General features: G+C 42.6%; 2 protein-coding genes and 1 non-coding gene across 21 annotated transcripts in view; all 3 read left to right on the top strand.

Moving 5' to 3' along the window:
* The window catches only part of Btk (Bruton tyrosine kinase), a 42,707-nt gene extending 32,515 nt beyond the window's left edge, over window positions 1–10,192 (top strand). For 4 of the 8 annotated variants that reach the window (NM_164804.2, NM_001273315.1, NM_164805.2 and 1 more), the window contains 8 exons: window positions 5,885–6,090; window positions 6,164–6,280; window positions 6,346–6,426; window positions 6,492–6,622; window positions 6,697–6,825; window positions 6,884–7,656; window positions 7,734–7,867; window positions 7,929–9,060. In NM_164804.2, coding sequence (NP_723369.1) covers window positions 5,885–6,090; window positions 6,164–6,280; window positions 6,346–6,426; window positions 6,492–6,622; window positions 6,697–6,825; window positions 6,884–7,656; window positions 7,734–7,867; window positions 7,929–8,027 — 1,670 coding nt within the window. In that variant the 3' untranslated portion in view covers window positions 8,028–9,060. Of the gene's footprint in view, window positions 1–2,771; window positions 3,371–5,884; window positions 6,091–6,163; window positions 6,281–6,345; window positions 6,427–6,491; window positions 6,623–6,696; window positions 6,826–6,883; window positions 7,657–7,733; window positions 7,868–7,928 lie in introns of those variants that run through there. The other 4 variants (NM_001273314.1, NM_001103651.3, NM_057398.4 and 1 more) reach the window with 4 other exon arrangements.
* Window positions 9,873–9,949, top strand: mir-2b-1 (mir-2b-1 stem loop). The gene has a single exon (NR_047924.1). It is a non-coding gene; the product is annotated as a mir-2b-1 precursor RNA (primary transcript).
* An 870-nt stretch (window positions 10,193–11,062) lies between the features above and the next one.
* On the top strand, window positions 11,063–24,405 carry CG8086 (uncharacterized protein). 12 transcript variants are annotated; one of them, NM_001273308.1, is made up of 15 exons: window positions 15,599–15,722; window positions 15,790–15,970; window positions 16,032–16,337; window positions 17,240–17,341; window positions 17,598–17,702; window positions 17,884–17,982; window positions 18,065–18,163; window positions 18,235–18,333; window positions 18,437–21,505; window positions 21,606–21,704; window positions 21,799–21,891; window positions 22,081–22,146; window positions 22,348–22,825; window positions 23,342–23,595; window positions 24,064–24,405. In NM_001273308.1, exons 1-14 carry the CDS (start codon window positions 15,714–15,716, stop codon window positions 23,346–23,348), a joined length of 4,812 nt encoding a protein of 1,603 aa, NP_001260237.1. In that variant the 5' UTR covers window positions 15,599–15,713; the 3' UTR covers window positions 23,349–23,595; window positions 24,064–24,405. The 12 variants fall into 12 exon arrangements, with proteins under 12 accessions (NP_995650.3, NP_001260238.1, NP_723368.1 ...); NM_001259012.1 differs by lacking the exon at window positions 17,240–17,341; NM_001259013.1 differs by lacking the exon at window positions 17,598–17,702.
* Window positions 24,406–24,412: the final 7 nt, after the last annotated feature.

Raw genomic sequence — 24,412 nt, 5'->3', positions numbered from 1 at the left:
TAGTTAAGAAACATAAATAAAAGTTTTGAAAATGTATACTCATTTTTAATGTATCTTAAATAAAATACCACATCCTATTGCTGCAGTTAAAACACAAAAATTATCATCATAAGTATAGTATTTAATGAGCTTTCTATAGAATTCCAGCAACTGCTAATTATAGATTAATTTCGTAATAAAATCTACAAGTTACATAAAGGTCATGCAATATCGCGTATTGAAGTATTTAATTCCAGTAGCTTCGCTGTCAGATTCTGTAACTATCTTCCTAAAGAAATTGACTGATTGTTTGTTGCAAACTTATTTACCGCCCACTCAAATGCCACTTCCGTCTGGCATTAATTGAATGCAATGCCATAGTGTAAAACCAAATCGAATGCATAATTCGATGCATTCTCTGGCCATAAATTGGCTAAACAATTTACGGTAGTGGCGATTAATCAAGTCGTGTAAAGTTATTGGTGAAAGGAACACCCAACAGCAATCCATGAGATACTCTCGCGAGAAACATTTCAATCAACTTGACAAACTATGTTTCTGACAGCTGAATAGAAATAGCCGCAAAATGATTAGAATTCCACGGAGTATCTTGCTTGCCGCACAGCTTTGCATTCATGGCGCATGCGTTAAAATGTTATTAACCCACATTTGCATAACAAATAACAAAACAAAAATGGAGACGCGGCCACGATTACAATTTGTTGTTTGTCTTTTTGCCGTTTCCTGTTTGATTCTTATTACTGAATTGTTGTTGTTGTTATTGTTATTGTTTGTTGTCGCTGGTGTCGCTGACTGCACAATTTTTCAAACAATTTGCGTGTAATTATTTGTTTTCTTTGCCGCATGCAACTTGCCAATTAGTTAACAATTTTTCACACGCTTTTTTATGAGCCTCGGATGTAAACATTTAACCTTAATTTTTTCATGTGGTGTTTTGTTTGTTTTCATGGCTGCAAGATGATTGAAATTTTCCAGTTACTTTGAACAAGAAAATGGTTAATTTTTCAAAGTGCTAAGATTCTAGGCATTCTGTCTTGCATGTGTTTTTCTGCATATTTACAGCTCGTGTGTTGAAGGCGTTAAGTGGTCTTTGAATAACTAATCTTAAGCATGTGGCAACTGGCTTTCTTCTTTTTTTTCTTTGTTGCCTTCTATAATTTTTTTTCTGTTTACCACGAAACTTTGTTGCCACAATTGATAAACATCAAATACAACAATGTTGCCTACTTTCAGGCAGACTAAAGCAGCGCCATAAAATGGGGGCAAACTAAATTATGTTTTGAATGCTAGATTTACTAGCCTTATATTGTTGCTCAAAATTTAAATTGCTGTAATTCTGTAGTTTAATTCTGCAATTCTACCTTAAGCAAATTTATTATTAAGTGTAATGAAATAATTGGCTATGTGAAAAAATATTTCTATAATATTGTTGTCAAACAAGTTATAAATACTTTAAAAAAATGCTAAATTAGTTAATAAAAAATATTTTAATTAATTAATTTATGCAATATTATGTTAGCAACATGTTGCTGGCACATTAGCAACTTGTGTTGCTACTGCCAACCGATTCATATTCATTAGCTACCGGTAAAACACTCACACACACAACTGCAAACACCTGTGCAGGTGTTCAGACATCACCTGTCTCGCTTTCGCCCGCTGAATTTCCCGCCTGTTGCTTCATCTTCACAAAGCAGAAGAAGAAGAAGTAACAAAAGAAACTGCCTTTTTATTTCGTCTTGTCTTTTGCGGCTTTTTTCGTTTTTCCACACACTTTGCTATTATACAAGTGAGTTTTTCGTGCTTTTTGTTCTCCGAAAACTTTGGCGTACAGGCAAAGTTCAAAAGTTTTGTTTCGTTACATTGATGTAATTGTTGTAATCGCTTTTGTTGTTGTTTTTTTTCCGGCGTATGAGCATAATGGTAACTTTACCGTTAGCATTCAAAGAAAATTCATTTTACAGTTGAAGGCGCATCGCTTGGTAAATGCAACGAAATGTAATGGAAAATTTTAAAATCATAGTTGCAGCTTCACAAGCCTAAAATCTGAAGAGCTGGATCTCAACTCTGCACCTTGATCGGTGATATATGTATTTACATATACGCATGTGTTTCCCTAGTTACACAGAAAAAAAACACATAATTTACATGATGTTTTAAAAAAGTATCTTACATTTTGTCATATGTTTCTAGATCATGAAACTCTAGAAATTTAAAGATTTTTTTTAGTATATTTATTACTTATAATAGAAATGTAGTAATCTGCCTCATTGACAGACTACTTCATTTTAGCTTAGCTAAGTCCTTCAAAGCTCAGATGTTTTAAAATAAACAAATTACTAATATTGTATAGATTAATCTAAGTTACACGCAGTAATTCGCAGTGTTTGTTTATGTTGCTCAAGTTGTCGTCGTTTCGCTTGGCGGCTTCTGCTTTGTGGAGCCTGCTGCTTTGCTCTCCATTCTCTCCACTCTCCGCTCTCCACTGCTACAATTAAGTTTTACTTTATGTTTATGGCCTCCGTGTGTTGGAAGTTGTTTCTGTTGTCTTTGTTGTTGTTGTTTTTCTCCGAGCCAACTTGCTGCTGTCTGGCTAAAAAAAATTCAGTTGCCATTTCAGTCAGTTGGCTTTTAAACATTAACTGAAACAGTTCGCGTCGCGCATTAAAAATTGATTTCTTTTATAAAGCAGAAAGAAATTTCTCAGAGATAATAAATATATTCCAACTACTTGTTGTGATTTGATTTGCGTTGAAAATAAAATGAAATAACAAAGTTTATAAACATCACAAATGACAACAAATGGAAAAATAGTTACAGCCTATGGAAAATGTTTTCAAGATGGCGACGCCTTTGGCCATCGTGTGAAAGCAGACTTCAGATATTGCAAAAATAAATAATTATAAATGTGTAGCGCAAGTCGAGATCACTAGGAATAAAATCTTGAGCACAGGAAGCTCTGAGTTTTTTTTTTAAATTTTATTCGAGGGCCGCCACCTTAACGGTAAAAGCCGCTCAGCATCGCTGAATGGGAAACGCTTAAAGGTCAACAGCAAAACAGAAAAACAGCAAAGCAGCAACATCAACTACTATAATAACAAATAACAACTGCAGATTGCAAAAAGGAAGCAACTGACAAAACCAGTTTGCCAACAACCTGAAACTGTAGTTCAAAGAATTGCAAATCGAATCAAAAGAAGAAACATAAAAAACCGAACAAGCGATTTATGTGAAAGTGAATTGACACAATTACTGCAACATATCGCCGAGGTGGAAACAGTGGAATTTTTACCGAGTGGAGCCACCGAAGTCTTCACCGCAGATTTTTCCTGAAGCTGAACTATGATGCTATTATCGGCACTCAAGCTGGGTAAGCTGCGATCATCGATCATCTTATGCATATTGTGGTACTTGTTAGCGAGTACTAAGATAGTTAGTTAGTTCGTCTTAGTGGTTAATATGAAGCAAGAAGTTCATACAGTATTTTTTTTTAGTTTTCTCAAAGTTATTAAATTTATAGAAAAATGTTTTTTCTATATTACAACTAAACATATATATTTGCACAGATTATGGAATTTTGTTCATTTCAATTTTTTTTTTCAGTACCCTCCTTAAATTTATTGTAGACCCTGATCTTGTTTGTAACTTTTGTGGGCGTTTTCTTGCGCTGCTAACTGCCTTTTGAGTCATCGCACAAGCATTTTGATTAGTTTCACCTGCTTGGAATAACTAATAGAGAATAGAGAACAAAGCAGCAAACACGTGTTTGAAAGTCTTGCAGCCTTTGATTTCTACAAACACACGGTTCGAGGCTGAGCAACAACCAGGTGCAACAACACTACCTGCATTAGTAGCAATAACAAGAATAGCAATTTGCATAACAAATGTTGTCGGCAGAGGCGGGTTAAAAGGAGGTGTTGGGGGGGCGGGGGCGGTAAAAGCGGGGCAAAGACAAAGCACAATTACACAATTAGCTATAAATACCTGTACAACGGTAATGACAAATGTTGCAAGTGGGCTTGGAAATGCAACGCACCCGTTGATGTGGCACTCAGCAAGTCGAAAATGTATGCTTAGCTCGAGTATCTCCGCTCTCCACTTATAGAAAATTTATAAACGACCTGCTGCCTATATGCATGCATAAAATATGTACTTCCGTTTGGCAATTTTCAAGTGTTTTGAAAATGATTTAAATACCCAAGTGGCTGGGCAACGGGAAAATCCAGTTGTGGACTTATGAATTTTAATACTCTGTCATTCAAAAAGTGGTTAACAATTTGAGCATTTCTTCCTACTCTTGCGAAAAATAATATGAAAATTTTGTTTTTAAATATAAATAATATAGAAATCAATCAATTTTCCCAACCATGCAAAGCACAAAATACTTCAGCCTTTCGCAAGAAGTTCGAAATCAAACATAGCAATTTTCTTATTAAAAGTATATATAAGCAGAGAAAATGCTTGGAGCGCTTTTCATTTGCATGGAAAATGGCCAAACAAAAGCTTTAACAACCGGCAAGTGTGCGATTGTGTGCATTTGGCTGGGAAAGAAAGAAAACTTTCTATTTTCGGTTTCAATCTTGCATCAATGCAGGGGCACGAGTACGAGTATTGTGTACGTACTACGTAGTTTGGAGTGGTGCCTCCGAGGCTTTTGTCATCTTTTGCCGGCACGTTTTCCTCGTAACGCTGTTGTTTGGCTTGTTTTGTGAGAACGGGTGGAAACTAAAAGGGGGGGGGGGGGCGGTACGGACGCAACAAGTTTTCACATGAAAAATGCGCGCACCGCTGCTTTGTTTGTGCTTCTGTGTGATATTGAGAAAATTGGCTTATCAATTGAAAGTCACTGGCTGCAGCCGGTTGCAAACTGCAGGGCAATTTTTCTTCAACCATACTTTGTATCAATTTATAGCAATACGTGTAGATTGCGGGTTGGGAAATCGCTAAGCCCGCTGGCAGTCACTTTCGCTTCGCGATTAACCTTCACTTTTGTTTTTAGCCGCTCGGCGCTCGCGATTCTCGAGCAGGCGCCTAGCTGAAGCACTTCTCCATTTGCTCATCCGATGCAAAGTGGATTCCGAGTGGCGGCAGCGCACTGAAAATCCAAGAAAAAAATTAAGGCAGACAACAAAATGTGTATCATGAGCCGAAAAGTTGACTCATTTGCTGAGGGCGATTGCATAAGAGACGCCCACTCAAATGCCGAAAACTCGACTGCTCTCGACTGGCATTTAAGTTTCATTTATTTATCTTTATTTATTTTCGCTTTAATTGGGGTTACACTTTGAGTTCACTTCGAGCTAACGTTATTATTATTGACGGGCACTCGAAAAGCGCCAGTTGGCAAACACTGAAATCGTATATTAAGCCGAGCAAAGTCCGTGCAGCTCATCATAAAAAAAAGCTTTCCAATGCCCGATGTCTTTGATTTATCTGCGAATTGTGGGCGACCAAGCGGGCGCCTTGAACCGTTGAAAATCTTGTCAATGTTCAGTGTCAGCGCTCGGCCAGCGTCTAATTAATTATCACCTTGACAAGAATCGCAAGCCACCAACCAAAAAAAAAAAAAACAGCCAGACAGCATAAGGCGATTTTGCGATATTTGTCGATGGCTAATTAATTGGACAGCCCTGGGGCATGAAAATGTTTAAATTTGGATTCGAGTGTAGTACATGGCACACAAATGCAAAATACTCGTGTTATGTTTCAGATAAACTGCATAGTTTGGCCGTGATTTTGTTTCAAATATAAATAAATATATATATGGGCCATCTATGTGGCCCAAACGAAAGACTTAAGCAACGAACTTGAGCAAACGAAAGACTTAAGCTACGAACTTGCACAAGATATCTAATCAGTTTTGTTTTCTTTTTACATTTTGCAGGCAACGGCAGTTCTCCAGCCCAGAATTCAACGCGCAGCATCAGTCCCAACAGCTCCACGACCAACAGTCAGTTTAGCTTGCAGCACAACAGCTCGGGGAGTCTCGGCGGAGGAGTGGGCGGCGGATTGGGAGGCGGAGGCAGCCTTGGCCTAGGCGGCGGAGGAGGAGGTGGCGGCAGTTGCACGCCCACATCGCTACAGCCTCAGGTTAGTTTCGCGCATACATTAAATTATAAATAAATAATTAAAGCCGCATCTAACCAACTTTCAATTCGAACAGTCCTCGCTGACAACTTTCAAGCAGTCCCCAACTCTATTGAACGGCAACGGAACTCTATTGGATGCCAATATGCCTGGCGGTATACCCACTCCCGGAACACCAAATTCCAAAGCCAAGGTAGCAAAAAAAAAAAAATAAGAACATTAATTAGCAATAGTTATTAATTTGTGTTTCTGCGACAGGACAACTCCCACTTTGTCAAGCTGGTGGTGGCTCTCTATCCATTCAAGGCCATCGAAGGCGGCGATTTATCGCTGGAAAAGGTAAGACTTACGCAAACTTATTATCTCTGTAAACGCAAAACTAATACTACTAAATGAATTAACAGAATGCCGAATACGAAGTGATAGATGACTCACAAGAGCACTGGTGGAAGGTCAAAGATGCCTTGGGGAATGTCGGCTATATACCCAGCAACTATGTCAAGCCGAAGGCTCTTCTGGGCCTGGAGCGCTATGAGTGAGTAAAACTGATTTGTCATATAATTAATCGTATGAGATTACTAATGATTGTCCACCTGCTTACTTTTCTAGATGGTATGTGGGCGACATGTCACGACAGAGAGCCGAATCGCTGCTGAAGCAAGGTGATAAGGAGGGCTGCTTTGTGGTCAGGAAGTCATCGACCAAGGGTCTCTACACACTATCGCTGCATACCAAAGTGTAAGTTTAAGCAAAGCTAACAAAATTAATATGAATATTAATGTAATTTTATTCACAGTCCACAGTCGCATGTGAAGCACTACCACATCAAGCAAAATGCTCGCTGCGAGTATTATTTGAGTGAGAAGCACTGCTGTGAAACAATTCCGGATCTGATTAACTACCATCGCCACAACTCTGGGGGTTTGGCTTGCCGACTCAAATCCTCGCCCTGCGATCGCCCAGTTCCACCGACGGCGGGATTGTCCCACGACAAATGGGAGATCCATCCGATGGAACTGATGCTGATGGAGGAGCTTGGATCGGGACAGTTTGGTGTTGTGCGGCGCGGCAAGTGGCGTGGGTCTATCGACACAGCGGTCAAGATGATGAAGGAAGGAACCATGTCCGAGGACGATTTCATTGAGGAGGCCAAGGTGATGACCAAGCTGCAGCATCCAAATCTTGTGCAGCTATATGGCGTCTGCTCCAAGCACCGGCCCATCTACATTGTGACCGAGTACATGAAGCACGGATCCTTGTTGAATTACTTGCGACGGCATGAGAAGACCCTGATTGGTAATATGGGTCTACTCCTTGACATGTGCATACAGGTTAGCAAGGGAATGACCTACCTGGAGCGCCATAACTACATTCACCGGGATCTGGCTGCCCGCAACTGTCTCGTGGGTTCCGAGAATGTCGTTAAAGTGGCCGACTTTGGATTGGCCCGATACGTTCTCGACGATCAGTATACCAGCTCTGGCGGAACCAAGTTCCCCATCAAGTGGGCCCCGCCCGAAGTGCTCAACTACACGCGCTTCTCCTCTAAGAGCGATGTGTGGGCATACGGTGAGTACTTGTCCCGCGCAACGGAAGCACTAACTCAATTAATTCTTCAATTAATATCTATTATTTTGTTGTTTTAGGTGTGCTGATGTGGGAGATCTTCACTTGCGGCAAGATGCCATACGGTCGCCTAAAGAATACCGAGGTTGTGGAGCGTGTGCAGCGCGGAATTATCCTAGAAAAACCAAAGTCGTGTGCCAAGGAGATTTATGATGTGAGTGCATAGTCCATATAGATCCCTAAAGAAATTTCTAATTGTTCATCTTTGTCCTTAGGTCATGAAGTTGTGCTGGTCACATGGACCCGAGGAGCGTCCCGCTTTCCGTGTGCTCATGGATCAGCTGGCTCTTGTGGCCCAAACGCTAACCGACTAAGGAGCGGACCAGATTGCGGCACCCATCGCCTGAAATTAACACGCACTGAACACACTGAAGCATCTTAAGATATTGAAGAACGTTAAAGGCATTACATTTAAGGTTACAAAAGCGGCGAAAGAAAGATATATTTAGATTTATACATATATGTATATGAAGCATAAGATTTAGTTAAGCGCGAGCCAGTTTACATTACGGCACAAGCCCCATATGATTATGGTATATTTGGATTATATGATAGAGCTAGAGCTGAGCAAATGATATCATTATGTTTATGAACGCGTTAACTGTTAGACAATGAGATACGAAGCGCAACAACTGACAGTCACATATAGTAACTATATTAAATGAGAAAACGGAAATGCATTAAAGTATAGAGAACTGTAGTTAATAGTCAAATTTTTGATACATTTCACATACCGAAAGCGATATAAAAAAATTATAACGATACATGCATATGATACGATATTTAAATGTGCTTTTTTAAATAGCGAGCCACTGTGCTAAGTAAAATATGATTATCTCTAAAGAATGATAGAAACAAACAAACAAGAAAACTGATTATGCATTAAATATTAAATGTAAGCCTCAAGTCGAAAGCGAAATGTTTGCACAACTGATAAAGGATGAAGGAACCGAAGGATGATAAGAAAAGAGTTCGCCAAGAAACATAAACGATTTTTAGACTAGATTTGTACGTGCGTAGTTTAAGTTTTGTGATTTATTGTTTAATTCTTGCAGACGATTTTTATTTTTATTTAATTTTGATCTTGCGATGGCATCACCCACGCTCACAGTATGAATCAAGTACGGTATAATTACGAGAAATTTATACGTTATGCTTTATATTTTAACTGAATTCTTTCGTTTTTTTGCAATGTCTATGCGATATAAATCTATATATCTATACACATATTTTACCCTATTTTTATGAACGTTTTACTTAATTAATTTTATCATTTGATTAAGCAACCAGAAATGCAAAAGAGAAAAGAAAAAACAGAAAATCAAATAAAATGTACGATAAACATTTATTTATCATTTACCCTCTTATTTTGGTATTCATTCGCGAAATTTTGGAGACTGCAAGCACAGAACTCGGTTTCACACCAAAATGTTTGCGAGCCAAGTTCAGCCGAGAAGAATTCAAAGCAATGAGAACAGAACCAAAATAGAAGCAACTCACATAGACTTATAGCCAGTGACTATACAAGATACAAGCCAACACCAAACCGAATGCAAACCAAGCAACAAAACAAGCCGAAACACCAACAACAAACGCAAACCAAAAGCGCATTTTGTAAAACTTTTTGATACAGCATTTTGATACGAGATACGAACTATACACAGAAACCGCAAAGGTTTGTCTATGTTTATATGAATGTGGTAGCTAGTAAGCGTCCTTCGTACGACTATACATATGTAGCATTAGTCGCTCCACAAAACTGATCATGTCTATACGTGATGATGATTCCTTTTGCTGAGCGGAGTGGCAGATTGGAGATTGGAGAGTATCCGCCTGCCCATCTGCAAAATCCTTGCAGTAGCCACTATCCAGACTGCGGTCTACATATGCAATCTACAAAAAATTACACTACTAACTTATAATACGCGGCTTAGTTGATTTCTTGCGCCTATGCATATAGAGCTATATATAAATACATACGATAAACATATAAATACGAAATACGTCTATTGCCATGAAAACCCAACCCCAGAAATATAAAAACAAAACCAAAAATCATCAACGTGATATTGCTAATAAAAGAACCGAAAATACTGCAGCTCTTCTCTGATGTTTTATGCATAGTTGGGGAGTTTCGTGCAAATCAAAATAACTAAAAACTTCAACTGTCTTCAAAGTGGCAGTGACATGTTGTCAACAATATTCATATCACAGCCAGCTTTGAGGAGCGTTGCGGTTTTTCTCGTCCGGCGACTTAAGGAAACATTCTAAGTGGATGATATTTTATACAAAAAATATAATATAAATCTAATTTCACGCTTAAATAATTTTTTTATAACTTGCTTGCTTGCTATTGAGCCTGAAAATATGCCACATAATTATGGAGGTCTGAAAAAAAAAGAATATCTTTCTACTGGATTTTGGTTTTTAAATAGTGGTTTATATTGCTTAATGGCCTACTATTAGGATATAAATGAATAAACAAACAAAAATTTATCAAAATAAAATTGTAAAATATTTTTATATGGTCTAAATCTAGATGGGTTTTGGATAAATAAGAAAGTTAAGTATTGTTTTGAACATCACTCCCCTTTCTGCCCCAAAAAAAAACACAACTATACCAATTTTGCACCAAACGATTTTCCAATACAAATCATGCCAATAATTTGTCATGCTTCATTAGGCATGTGTGTGGGTGAAGGCTGTCTGTGTGCCACCGCAGCAGTGGTCCATAGATTGTTGGGTCGGCGGGGCGGATTGATTTGTCGGAGGCAAGATCGCGGTCTCGCATTACATAACCACAATCGAGCGGCATTATTTGTTGGTGAGCACGGCCATAAATAGGCCTCTCGATGAGCGCAAACCCAGTCGAATTACAGATAGTCAATGAGCCATTAAGATACGATTGAACCGTGGGCAGGAGACCGGGGGCAATGTCTATCTAAGGCGACCTTCTCCTAGATACGACTTTCTTAAAATGTAAATGAGCCAATTAAATGGAAATCGATTTCAGGAAATATGTTTTGGGCGGGGAAATTCTACCCGACACCACTCCCAGAAAGTTTATTTGAATATTTTGCTGAAAATATAAGTGATGAGCATATACATTTTTTCTAAAACTACTTCTTAATTGATATTAAATAGAGTTTGAAGCTCATGTCTCACCACAAATCAATCAAAATCCTTAGCCAAATAACAGAGGAGACTCATGTTAACTCTTACGTCGACTGTTAACGCCAACGCGGTGGCTTACGTGACGTCTTGCATTCGTTACGTCGAAAATTTGAAACGAAAAGCGAGCGTTAGCGACTTGGTGCCGCAGTTTCTGTTCGACAGCTCTCGAGTGCGGTTCTAGCTAGCTCTCTTCTCTTTCACTGAAACAAACTCAGCTCATAGCGGCCAATCCAATCGGTATAAATAAATCAGCAAAGTGTGTTTTGTTTTGAAAACCTCTAGTAGACTTCAAACGCCAGTCGGCAGACCGACACTCGAAAGCGGCTGTCACTTGAACCCAATCAACGAACGAATCAACGAAATAATAAATCAGCCACGAAACCCAACTACAATAACAACGAATATAGCAATCTCTTTCGGGTGAACAGATGTTTTGAATATCGCCCAAAAATCGCGACTAATCCTGGCAAGGACTGTATGCACTACGCGCTATTAGCACCGCAATAAAGTGAAGTTTTTTACTGTGTAAAAGAAAGTTACGGAAATCACACGATACAACGGAAACAGGACGAGATACCCGAAATCGTAAAGTAGCCTGCGGTAAGGATAAACTGGAGTAGGCGTTAACCAAGTCAGGTGGAGCCCGACCGGAGCAGCCAGTGGGATTGCGTGCTGACCCGACCCCAAAGTTCATTGACTGTCTGTCTGTCTAACTATTGGCATTTCCTGGTGGCATAGGGCTAGGTTTCCCCACCGCCAGTCAGCTGTTCTGCTCCGCCCCCAAATAAATCCACCCAGCTCCTCCCATTGTTTAGTCAATGACACTCGCGTTCCCGTATTGATGTCACTTGTTGGCATAGATGTAACCCTTCCGCGGTTCTTGATACCTTTACTTCACTTGTCCCACGAAGCCCATGACATCAGCTCTAATAACCGGTCGACCCGAGTCAGCAGCTCATTTTTCAAAGTCACTGATTATGGCGCAGGCACAACACAAAAGCGCGTTGGCCAAAAACAAAAAAAAAAAAGATACAAAATAGCGAAGTAACGAATGGTAAAAGGTTAAATAGAAAAGTAAGCTGCTAAGGGGAAATGCAATAATCGCTAAATAAATATTTATAAAATGACCCAAACGGATATTTATGTATCCAAACATGCAAATTGTGTCAGCAGCAGCCAGTGATCTCAGGCTCTAGAATTTGGAAACGGATGTGTGATGGTCCCCCATTAAATTTAGTAATTATCAACAGCTATTTGAAAACATTGGCCTTGTGCCTTGAGAACCAAGTTTCAGTGAGGGTTTGCCAATTTTTCCCGCCTCATTTCCCAGCTTTCTCTTGGTTTTCAAAGCCAAAACACGTTCGCGCTGCAGAGCACCGAGAATGTTGAGAAACTTAATTAGATTTGGACGATCGCAAACTAGTTCACACAGCTGACGTCAGTCGGTCTTGGCGTTTTTATCACAATCACGAGAGTTCAGTTTTGCTTCTTGGCTCTCATGTTTTCATTTACCAGCTCTTTTCGGCCTTTTTGGCCTTTTGCCGGCTGGCTCACTCACTTGTTGTCGTTTTCTGTTTTTGGAAAGGAATTGCTCAACTTGTTCGGCGTTAATTAAACTTTTACAAAAAAAAAGAGGCAATAGTTAATAGAGACAGCACACGAATTATGGCTATTTGGCTGTATGTCTATATATCGCGGAGTCATGGAGTTTCTGCGTGGGTCGATCTGCCGTCTGGAAACCCAATTCCGAACTGGCTTTTTCGGACAACTCAATGTGGGCTAAAGGAAACGTCGGCCGCCGTATTTGGGCGTAAAAGCCCCCAAGTTGGCCGCCTGGAAATTGTCTAAATTTTGGGAATGAGCTCATATTTAATTCGCAGTTTTGGAGAGCGTGAAATGAAGTCGAAAGAACATAAAAACGTTTTCACTGAGTTGAGATGATTGTTGATCATGTCAGAGATACAGATACCTCACAATTAGTAAATAAGGGGGGTATATCGATACATGGTCCATCGATGATTAAAAATGATTATGTGATTAAAAACTGTTGAAATATTTATACAATTTGAAACATTATTTCCATGTTAAGGAATCTATATTAGGCATTCTTTCACTTATTTCGAACCTATGCTATTATATTCAATCAAAACAGATTAGTAAACACAACTTCACTTACAGGGTATTTCAGTTTTATGGCTGAGGCTACCTACAGCTTTTATTTATATTTTTAGAGTGAAAATCACAAATTAAAGCTGACGCGTTGTTTTCGTCACGGGTGCAGAGTCATCGGGTCAACTGTGAGAATATCAATTTAAATCAAACAGAAACACATCATCATAAACAAATCACCGAAGGTCACAGAGATAATGCTAAAATATTTGCTGAAACTCTCTGTAACTAATAATGAATGCCAGTTTTTGTTATTCACAAAATGCAAGCAAATATTTATAGCGAGAAAGAGAGATCGAAAGTCGAGTGTGTGGGGGCGATTTTAATAAACTATATAGTTTAGCCGGTTTATACACTGACCCCCGTGCATAGATTATCGAGCATCACCATCTATAATTTGATTACTGAAATCTGATCGCCACATGCAAATTGATTGCATGAGCCAACGCTCTATTAACGTGATTAAATGCGACCTCCTGAACGGGCGAACCAAACATTATTCAATTGAAGTTGCACTCGGAAAAATAGCACACACTATTTGGTGGTGGCAATAACTTGGCTGATAAATTAAAGTCATATATAAGGCATACATGATTTTGTATTTTGAACCCCTTTTTTAATGGTTTATAGAAAAAAGCGTGACAATCAAATGCAATATCTTATGTTTTGAAATTTTCTGTTCTACTATATGCTTCCAAAATCTTGACAGTTATGCTTTTATGTATAAGATGACTATTATTCAATCACAATTTTCTTTCACAATTAAGCTTAATATATTTTTAGATTTTTAATTGATCTCTTTTCGATGCCATATGTGCATATTAAGACAGATTTCCTTCAATGCGAGCAATGTGGGTGGGTGGCCAAGACTCTTTGTCTGACAGATGTCTGAGTTTGTTGGCTCAGCTGCCGGCTCTGATTCATCGTTAGATTTTCAGTTTTCTTCGCTGATCTTGGCCTCGAACAGCAATTGAACAGGCGGTACGGTGTGTGGGCTTTCCAACCTCATGATGGTGATGTAAGAGTCGCCTTATAAGACCGCCTGATGACTGCCTGCCTTGCGAAGAGAACATTGTTTTTTGTACATAAATACATACATATGTATATGTGAATTGCATGCGAGGTCAGGAGTCATATGTAGCAAGTAACAAGTGCGGCTGGCGGGAAAAGTGAAGCCTTTCTTGGCAGCAGAACGACGGCTTTATTGGCCCTGTTAACAGCCAGGCCACGCCCCCTAACATTGTTTGTAATTATTTACACAGGCTGGCGAATTTTCACGGCCAAAAGAAGTGGCACGCTTCGCATTTCTTTTGGGTCCTGGGTTTGTTTTTGTTTTGGTTCATGCAATTGTCGGCCATAAGTCATTAAAAGTAATCGTTTTGTTGGCTTACATGCCCCACAAAATGGGCAGCATTAGCACTTAGCATACTCCCCTTCGTTTCGTTTCGTTTCGCTTCGATTCGGGACACAACCTTGTTGACCAGACCCCAAATCTCGGCGCCCGTCGAATTCGTATCCGTATCCAAATCCAGCCCCATATCGATTACATGCCCAAATGCCTGGTTCCTGGCGCTAAAAAGGTGGAAAGGTGGAAAGTTGGTAAGGTGGAGCGTGGTTGGAACTCCTGATACCAGCTGGTACCGGTCTGTTTTCCGATGTCTGCCCGCCTGTCGATGGGCAACACTTGGTGTCCCGTGTGCTGAGCTGTGAAAAGAAGGTCGTCACCCAGGGCAGCAGCAGGTTTTGGGGAATACGAATGTTGTTGAGGGGGGCCTCTCATTAAAATATTCATTTTGTCTAGCTCCTAACTAGCTGGAAACACTTTTATTGTGCACTTCTTTTGTTACGACTTAGTGGTAATCATATGTATAATAAAATTGTCTACCGTGGTAACTGCATTAAAATTCATTTGGTTTTCTCTTCGTATTTTATTGTTCCCTTTTTATAGGGAAATTCAATTTAAAGGGTGAAGCTCAATATATGCTAGATATATTTAGGCACCTTTACAAACTTCGATTACATATATAAATTATTGCTCTCTATTCAAAATCAAATACAACTGAAAGGCAAAGACATAATAAGACTGTAATTTAAGTTTCTTAACTTTATTTTGGTTGCACTGCAAACCCCTGCAACTTTTGTGCCTGCCACTGACGCCCAAGAATTACGAGCCTACCGCAAAGTTATTGCCATTGTTTGTATTTCGTGCGGCGCAACAAATTCGCGGCTCGAACAGAAGGAACCTGCAACAAATGCCGAGCAACAGCCACTGCAGAAGAAGGAGAAGAAAAAGAGTGACAGCCGCCACACGACACGCCCCCATCCACTGAATCCATTCGCCCATGGATGGTATGAATATGTGGAGCTACACGCCTGGTTATTAGCCGCCCCATCGGAATTGGCCCAGAAAGTTCGAAACAAATGCCAGACGATTGATTTTTGTGTCATCGACTTGGCTGTTGGAGTAGGACGAAATTTGGATTATTAGGTTACCCAAGTTTGGGGGTCGAAGTATAGATTTCAGTAGTCAGCCTATCACCCACTCACACGTGTAAATGTCAGCGAAGGGAGTTCAGTAAATTTGGTCTTTAACTTTTTTTTTTTACATTGGGGCACAATTTTCAGACTTCGATACTACTAAGCCTAAAAACAGCAAGATGAACAAGGTGGTTTCTTGAAGATCTAAATAACTAATGGATTTCTTAATATTGTTGTTTGTTTTCCCCTTTTTAGGTCGAGTTCAAAAACAAGAACAAGGATCAGGGACCCTGCGCCCGCGTGCGTAAGATTCGTCCAATTAACATGGGCGGCAACGTGGAGCAGCGTCCTTGGACTCCAACTGTTAGGATCGGCAAGATCGCCGCCGAGACCACCAATCCGGGTCCAGCCACTGTCCAACTTCCAACCTTGATAGGTAAGCTTAAGATTGGTTTAATGTTCCTGCAAATATAACTTATTGAAAATCCCACATTTAGGCAGCAAAGTTCCCGACTCCAAGAAGAAGGCCGCACCCTCGTACTCCTTTGGCCACAAGTTGGGCGGAAAGTATGACACCTCCGGACCGGGTCCGGCGCAGTACAATGTTACGGGTATGCGAGCCAAGGGTCGGGATTATCCTCGAGCAGCCACTCTGCAGAGCAGACCCAAGGAACTAACACGCTTCTCGAATCCCGGACCTGGGGAATACGATGTGGTGCCGGCGGCCAAGGCGGTGATCGATGCCACGCCCAAATACACTTTTGGCCAACGGCCGGTCGCGTTGAAAACCTTCCAGATACCAGGTGAGTCTCGGTCTTCTTCCACTGGTGTTTGAATGGTGTTTTTGGACCTGATGTTGGATTTTGGAGTTGGATCTGAAAATTGACTTTGAATTTGGCGTTGAATTCGGTGTTTGTTGCGGGCTGGTGCTGTTTTTTTTTTTTTTTTTGGTTGCATGCGCGGACTGAGGAGATCATCAATCAATTTCAATCATGGATCATCATTGTACATAGAAGCGTACTCATTAACTAATCCGAATCCATGCCAGTTGCATCCTTACTGCAAGCAGCGCGTAAGTTGCTACCGCCCCTTTCTTCCACTTTCTCCCACTTTCTATCTCTATCTCAGTAGCTAGTGTAGTCGTAGCCACATTTCGTAGATTATTCTGCTGTATCTTTGGGTATCCTTGAGATTGAATCGTAGTTATGTCACCTCGTAATGTGCGTGAATGATTTGGCTTATTCTATTCTATTATTTTTGGTACATTAATTAAAAAGTATTTAATTATAATGTTGGGCATTATTATTATTTATTCGATTTGTTCATATCTCGTTCTCTAAACTTTCTTTGTTTCCCTAAAAAAAAGCTACAAATTTACGTAGGAGGAATTGGCAATGTCTTTATACGGTCATCTATTTTGTGAAAGATTGTCTACAACTTGGCTCAGTTATTTTTATTTATGAGTCAAACGGAAACGGAGATCAGATGTCTTAATTTCTCATAAATATTTCTATTTAAGATTATACATATTCTCTAATTCTCATTTATTATTTCCTAGCTACACAGTGTTCTTTGTATATGTGTTACTTTAGTGGTTCAGTAATTTGTGTGACCTCTTTTTTTTTGTTATGTTGCCTGATTTGATTTTAATTTGAAACGTTTTTCTCTTTCAATGAATGATTGCCGTGGCAAAATCGAGACTCAGGTCCCAACTATTATCAAGTGGTGCCACTTGATGTCGTCAAGCGGCGAGCCCCACGCTACTCCTTTCGCATTAAGGTTAACGTGTATTTGGTTAACAATCCAGGTAACCCAACTAACTGTCCAAACTTCGTCCACGTTGCGTTTTAGTGTTGGTGTTGGTCTAGCTCCGCTCTCTAACTTCTAACCCGATCAATTAATCCCCAACTCATCACTAATTCCCGAAATAATGTATCTTTCTATCCGTATATACATATCTATCTATTTGTAATTCACCCACACTTAGTCGTAGCTCACCTAGTGTAGACCTTTAGTTTTGATTCGAGTAGACTAAAAATCGAATGTTTTATTAACACTAACAGCTCCGAATAGCTATTGCCCTGAAAAGGTCACGCAATCAAAAAAGAATGCGCCACGCTACACTTTCGGTAGACGAACTAAAATCGAACACGATCAGGGCACACCAGGTAATAAATCCCAGCCTCCCCCCCAAGTAACTGTATCTGCATCTGTAATTGTATCCGTATCTACCCCAATCGAGGCACCACTTGCTCAAGCGTACCCAATTGGACAGTATCTATAGCGCTTTCCTTTTCTATTCCCGTGACTTTTGGCCAACTTAATACTGATATCCCATCCCATCCGCAGCTCCTGGCGCATATTGTCCAGAGAAGGTGAAGCTCAACAAGACGCCAGAGTTCAGTTTCGGCATCAAGCACCATGAACAGCGACCAGATTACACTCCAGGTTTGTAAACAGTATGCCTTGTAGGTTTGAGCCACGTTAATATAGCTGCTTGATGCTTTCACCACGACGACACTTTCATTAGCGCCAGGCACCTACAAGCCCGAGCAGGTTGTCCTCGAACACATTCCCGCCTACAGCTTTGGCTTGAAGACCAAACACATCCAGGTCAGCGATACTCCAGGTAAGGCTTCCCGCTCAGCTGGGCTGTAGTAACTTGGCTTATAGCGCACACTTTTATGTCCTTATGACCAGCACCCGGTGCCTACAGCCCCGAAAAGTCAAGGTTGCACTCCGCACCCGCTTACTCAATCGCCGGAAAGGCTTCGCAGGACGTGGTCGATTGCACACCTGGTGAGTTCTAGAATCGCATTTCAATGGATCTTAGTCTTAGCGTGCGACCCGCACACCAAAACCCAACTCTTTTTACACCTTATCTTCACCCAATCTCTTGCAGCACCCGGAGCATACGAACCCGAGAAGTGCGTCCTGAGCAGGACGCCTGCCTTCAGCTTTGGCCACCGTGCCGAGCTGGCCAAGTCGAGTGACACGCCAGCGCCGGGCACCTACAATCCGGAGAAGGTGCGGCTGGACCACACGCCCGCATTCACCCTGTCCGGACGCCCAGAGACGAGGTCCGTGAGCGAGACTCCGGCGCCCGGTTCGTATGCCCCGGAAAAGTATCGCAACGATCGAACGCCGGCCTTCACCTTCGGCGGTAAGCACGAGCAGCGACTCGAGAGCTCCACTCCGGCACCGGGCGACTACTGTCCCGAAAAAGTGCGGCACGATCACAATCCCGCTTTCTCATTCGCCGGTCGCCACGATCTGCACAAGCCAAGCGACACACCAGCACCGGGAGCCTACGACACCGAGAAAGTCCGGCAAGATCACAATCCGGCCTTCTCCTTTGCCGGGCGCCACGATCTGCACAAACCCAGTGAAACACCCGCTCCGGGCGCCTACTCCCCGGAGAAGGTGCGACAAGATCACAATCCTGCCTTCTCGATGGCCGGGAAACACAGTCAAAAGGTGACCAGCGATAGCCCGGCTCCTGGGGACTATTGTCCCGAGAAGGTCCGCTTGGATCACACTCCCGCCTACAGTTTTGGCGTTAAGAGTGATCCTAAAGTAGAGAATAACACTCCGGCCCCGGGTGATTATCATCCCGAAAAAGTTAGGCAGGATCACAATCCCGCATATTCGTTTGCCGGTCGTCACGACCTTCAGAAACCAGACAACACTCCCGCTCCTGGAGCCTACTTCCCGGAGAAAGTGAGACTGGACCACAATCCAGCTTTCTCAATGGCCGGCAAGTATGATGCCAAGGTTACCAACGATACACCTGCTCCTGGTGATTATAGCCCCGAGAAAGTTAGGCAAGATACTAATCCAGCGTACTCCTTTGCTGGCCGCCATGATCTCCACAAGCCAAGCGAGACTCCCGCTCCAGGTGCTTACTCGCCGGAGAAAGTGAGATTAGATCACAATCCAGCTTTCACGATGGCTGGCAAGCACGATCAGAAGATTTTAAATGGCACTCCGGCACCAGGAGACTATAGTCCCGAAAAGTGCAGATTAGACCACACACCTGCTTACAGTTTTGGGGGAAAGAATGATCCTAAAGTAGAGAATAACACTCCGGCACCAGGAGATTACCATCCGGAGAAGGTGAGGTTGGACCACAATCCAGCGTACTCCTTTGCCGGTCGTCACGACCTTCAAAAGCCAAGTGATACTCCTGCTCCAGGAGCCTACTCTCCCGAGAAGGTACGTCAAGATCATAACCCAGCATTTTCAATGGCAGGCAAGCCAGTTGAAAAGCTAACTAATGGTACTCCCGCTCCCGGAGACTACAGCCCGGAGAAAGTACGCTTAAATCATACTCCAGCCTACACTTTCGGTGGCAAAAACGATCCGAAAGTAGAGAACAATACTCCCGCTCCTGGGGATTATCATCCCGAAAAGGTCAGGCAAGATCATAATCCAGCTTTCTCCTTTGCTGGTCGTCATGATCTTCACAAACCGAATGATACTCCCGCCCCTGGTGCCTATTGTCCGGAAAAGGTCCGTCAGGATCATAATCCTGCCTTCTCAATGGCGGGTAAGTACACCCAAAAGGTAGCCAACGACACTCCAGCTCCGGGCGATTACAGTCCGGAAAAGGTGCGTCTAGATCACACACCTGCCTATACTTTTGGGGGAAAGAACGATCCCAAAGTTGAGAGCAACACCCCAGCTCCAGGTGATTATCATCCCGAGAAAGTTAGGCAAGATCATAACCCAGCATTCTCTTTCGCTGGCCGTCATAATCTTCAAAAACCTAGCGACACTCCAGCACCTGGAGCCTATTCTCCTGAAAAAGTCAGACAGGATCATAATCCTGCCTTCACAATGGCCGGAAAGCATGACCCTAAGGTTTCCAATGATACTCCTGCCCCTGGCGACTACAGTCCCGAAAAGGTCCGTCTAGATTACACACCATCCTTTACCTTTGCTGGTAAAAACAATCCTAAAGTAGAAAACGATACCCCAGCTCCAGGTGACTATCATCCCGAGAAAGTTAGACAAGATCACAATCCCGCCTTCTCCTTCGCCGGTCGTCACGATCTTCATAAGCCCAGCGACACTCCTGCTCCAGGAGCATACTCACCGGAGAAGGTGAGGCAAGATCACAATCCCGCATTCTCAATGGCTGGTAAATACATTGAGAAGATTACCAATGGCACCCCAGCTCCTGGTGACTACTGTCCCGAAAAGGTTCGCTTAGATCACACTCCAGCTTTTACATTTGGGGGCAAGAATGATCCCAAGGTGGAGAACAATACACCGGCACCAGGAGATTATCACCCTGAAAAGGTTAGGCAAGATCATGTTCCCGCATTTTCCTTTGCCGGCCGTCATGATCTCCACAAGCCCAATGAGACTCCTGCCCCCGGAGCTTACTCCCCCGAGAAAGTTAGGCAGGACCATAATCCTGCTTTTACAATGGCCGGCAAGCATGATCCAAAGGTAACCCATGACACTCCAGCTCCCGGGGATTACCATCCCGAGAAAGTTAGGCTAGATCACAATCCCGCCTTCTCCTTCGCCGGTCGCCATGACCTGCATAAGCCCAGCGAAACGCCCGCACCCGGAGACTACTTCCCGGAGAAGGTCAGGCAGGACTTCAATCCGGCGTTCACCTTCGCCGGCAAACACGATCCGAGATCACTGAGTGAATCCCCCGCTCCCGGCGACTACAGCCCCGAAAAGGTGCGACTGGACCATGCACCCGCTTTCAGCTTTGGCGGCAAGCACGACCCCAAGACGGAGCACCTTCATCCCGCGCCATGCGACTACGCCCCCGAGAAAGTTCGTCTCGACCATACACCCGCCTACACCATTGCAGGTCGTCCAGCCGCCGATCACGTGAGCCAGACGCCGGCACCCTGCGATTACCATCCGGAGCAGTGCCAGGTGGACAGCACACCAGCGTTCACCTTCGGCATGCGACTGGGAAGGGAGCGCATATCCGATACGCCAGGCAAGTAACTTCCAAAAGGAAGCCGCATTAGGATTAGTTCCTTAAAGGATGTCTAGGGTTATATCCTCAATTATCCTAACGAGCATCAGTACCATTGCAGCACCCTCCGCCTATGAGCCGGAGAAGCACTCACTACACTCCACACCCGCCTACAGCTTTGGTACCAAGTCCGATATCCGCGTGACCACCGATGCTCCAGGTAAATAGTGGCCGCCATCGGTGTTGCATGTTGCTGTTGTGTGTATTGCATGTCTCCCGCTTTTTTGTTTGTTTTCCACCGTTCACCCATTTAGCCCCTGGTCACTATCATCCCGAGCAGTGCAAGCTGGACAGCTCGCCAGCCTATAGCTTTGGCCTGAAGACAGTGCCCACTGCATCGCTACCAGGTAGGTGAAATCCGTTTCCGCTTTTCTTGGTGCCGGATTCCGCAGACTCCGTCCGGATCCATACGATCTGTTTTTGTTTTTGTGCCTATTTGTTTTTTGTTCCATGTTTGTTCGCACACACATTCTTTGGTATTCTGGCCATGCTCTCATCCGTTTCGAATCCCCCTGTAAATACCCACAAATCACCAGAACCCAGAGGCGCGTACATAGAAGATCGCATTGTCCAGAGACGAGAACGCCGTCTGGCCAGTCCCGGTAAGAATCCTCAAGATCATTCAATCATTAAAATGATGCCCTTTGATATATAGATATAAAAACTATTTCAAAATCTGATCTACTTGAATCGCTTTCTTCATGTAGAATAAATTGTGCTTTTTGTATTTATATTCCTGCACCATCTCATTGTTGGAATTCTTTCTTGTCAATTTATGATTTTACACAAATACCAAAACTTAGTACGCAACAATGCGGAATGCACCACCACAACCACCAACCACACCAACAACAATGCTGGTAGCAGCACCACCACAACAACCACCACCACCACAACCACAAAGACCTTCATAAACGGAGTGGAGCAGCCGGAGCTGCAGAAGAAGGAAACCACCAAGCAGGTGAATGGCACCCACAAGGAGCTTAAGTCCGCACCACAAGCACCACTAAGCAATGGCAATATCGTTTCGAATGGCAACCACTCGAAGATGGTCAGCACAACCACCAGGATTCAGGAAGTTGCCCACGGCCAAAAGGAGAGTGGCAATCTGAAGGTGGTGGCCAGCGGTAAGTCGGATGCTAGTGCCACCAAAGCGGCGGCCGTGAGCCACCAGACAGTGGTGCAGGCAGATGGCGCCATTGTGACCAGTGGCCAATCCTCGAGGATGCAGACGGTCAAGTACGCTGTGGAGGCGAGCAGCGTGCAGGAGAAGATTATCAGGTAACCAGAGGGATTTTAAAGAGTAAAATCACTCATACGCAACGTTGCATTTACTCATTAATCTTCAGCGTAAATATTCCCAATTTGCATTCATGAAATGAAACAACAACTTTATTGACATAACATATATAAAAGTTAATTTTGAGACAAGAAAACGATGTTTACCTTGTACTCAACACATGTCGTATGAGTAATATTTTAGATTACAAACAGAATATATGATGATACTTATAACCCATTCAATATTTTACTTTGTTATTATGTTTTTTAAGAACTACAAATATAGAACTCTTTCGAATGTTAACTGATATTAGTACTCCCAATTGCTTGGTGTCCGTTTCCGTTTCGTGTGTTTATTTGCAGGCACGTCATGTCAAGACCAAGATCACCCAATCCAACCCGAAACTAACCCGAACCATTCAAACACCAGCCCAAGAGACAAGCCATTGAATTAACCAGCAAATGAATTAACTATTCTCAACTAACTTTTTACACACATTTTGCCATCATTGACAGCTCCTAATGTCTACAAAATACCGACCGTCATGGGCAGCAGCAAGGAGGGCAAGATTCGTTCGGCTCCGGCTTATACGATTACGGGTCGGGAGAAGCCTCCGCTGATTCCGGTGATGATCTTCCCCGGACCCGGTTACTACGACGGCGAGTACACGGTGGTCAAACCAAAGCCACCAGTCTTCTCCATGCGCGGCAAGTACAAGATGGGCAGCGAGGACTCGAAGCCCGGACCCGGAGCGCACTGTCCGGAGAAGGTGAGTCAGATCTCGTCCTTACGTCCTGAAAGAGTTCGTAAGATTATTGAGATTCAGAAACAAATTTGCCCTGTATTAAAAGTATTTTTGGTGGGTAAGGGTAATGTGCCGTTTGCGATAAATTGGAAAGGTCAGTTATTTAACCAATATCCTTTGATAATTACCATAAAACGGCTCTTACCTGTGGGACATCACTCCGTGCAAATAGATTTCACCTCATCCTAAACCCTCCCACAGTACTGGGAGAAACGTTCGCCTCCTGCCATATCCTTTGGCATCCTGCACTCCCCCTATATCAAGAAACCATTGCCAGTCAACGTTCCGCAGCGTTGTGTTCGCTCTTTGTTGGAGAATCGGGCGGACAAGCCCTACGATAATATTTGAGAATGTATTTTGCCATTAAATTCATTTGGTCAACACATCATAATCAATGGGTTGTTTCTGCCTTCCAATTACTCTTCACGATAGGTAAACCTCTCCCATGTGCCCGCCTACAGCTTTGGGATCAAGCACTCCCAGTATTTGGGTCGCCTAAACGAGAAGAACACCGAGTTTGACTACAGCTTTTCCGGAATCTGCTAGATGAAGCTGAAAGCTGAAGCTGAAGCTGAAGCTCTTCCACTTACCAAATCCTCACTCTGCCCAAGACGGTCTTCGATGAACAGCTTCCTTACCTTAACTACACTACCTTCGCTACTCGTATCGGACTAACCATAAGTTTTAATTGTTTCTCAAACGTATTTGTAAGCCGAAAGTGTTGTGGAATGTTACAATTGTATACACTGATATATAAAGAGATATTACTAATATATTTAGC

The sequence above is a fragment of the Drosophila melanogaster genome, chromosome 2L (assembly GCF_000001215.4).
Source record: "Drosophila melanogaster chromosome 2L".
Classification (NCBI taxonomy): Eukaryota; Metazoa; Arthropoda; class Insecta; order Diptera; family Drosophilidae; genus Drosophila; species Drosophila melanogaster.
This window is presented reverse-complemented; position numbering and strand designations above follow the sequence as displayed.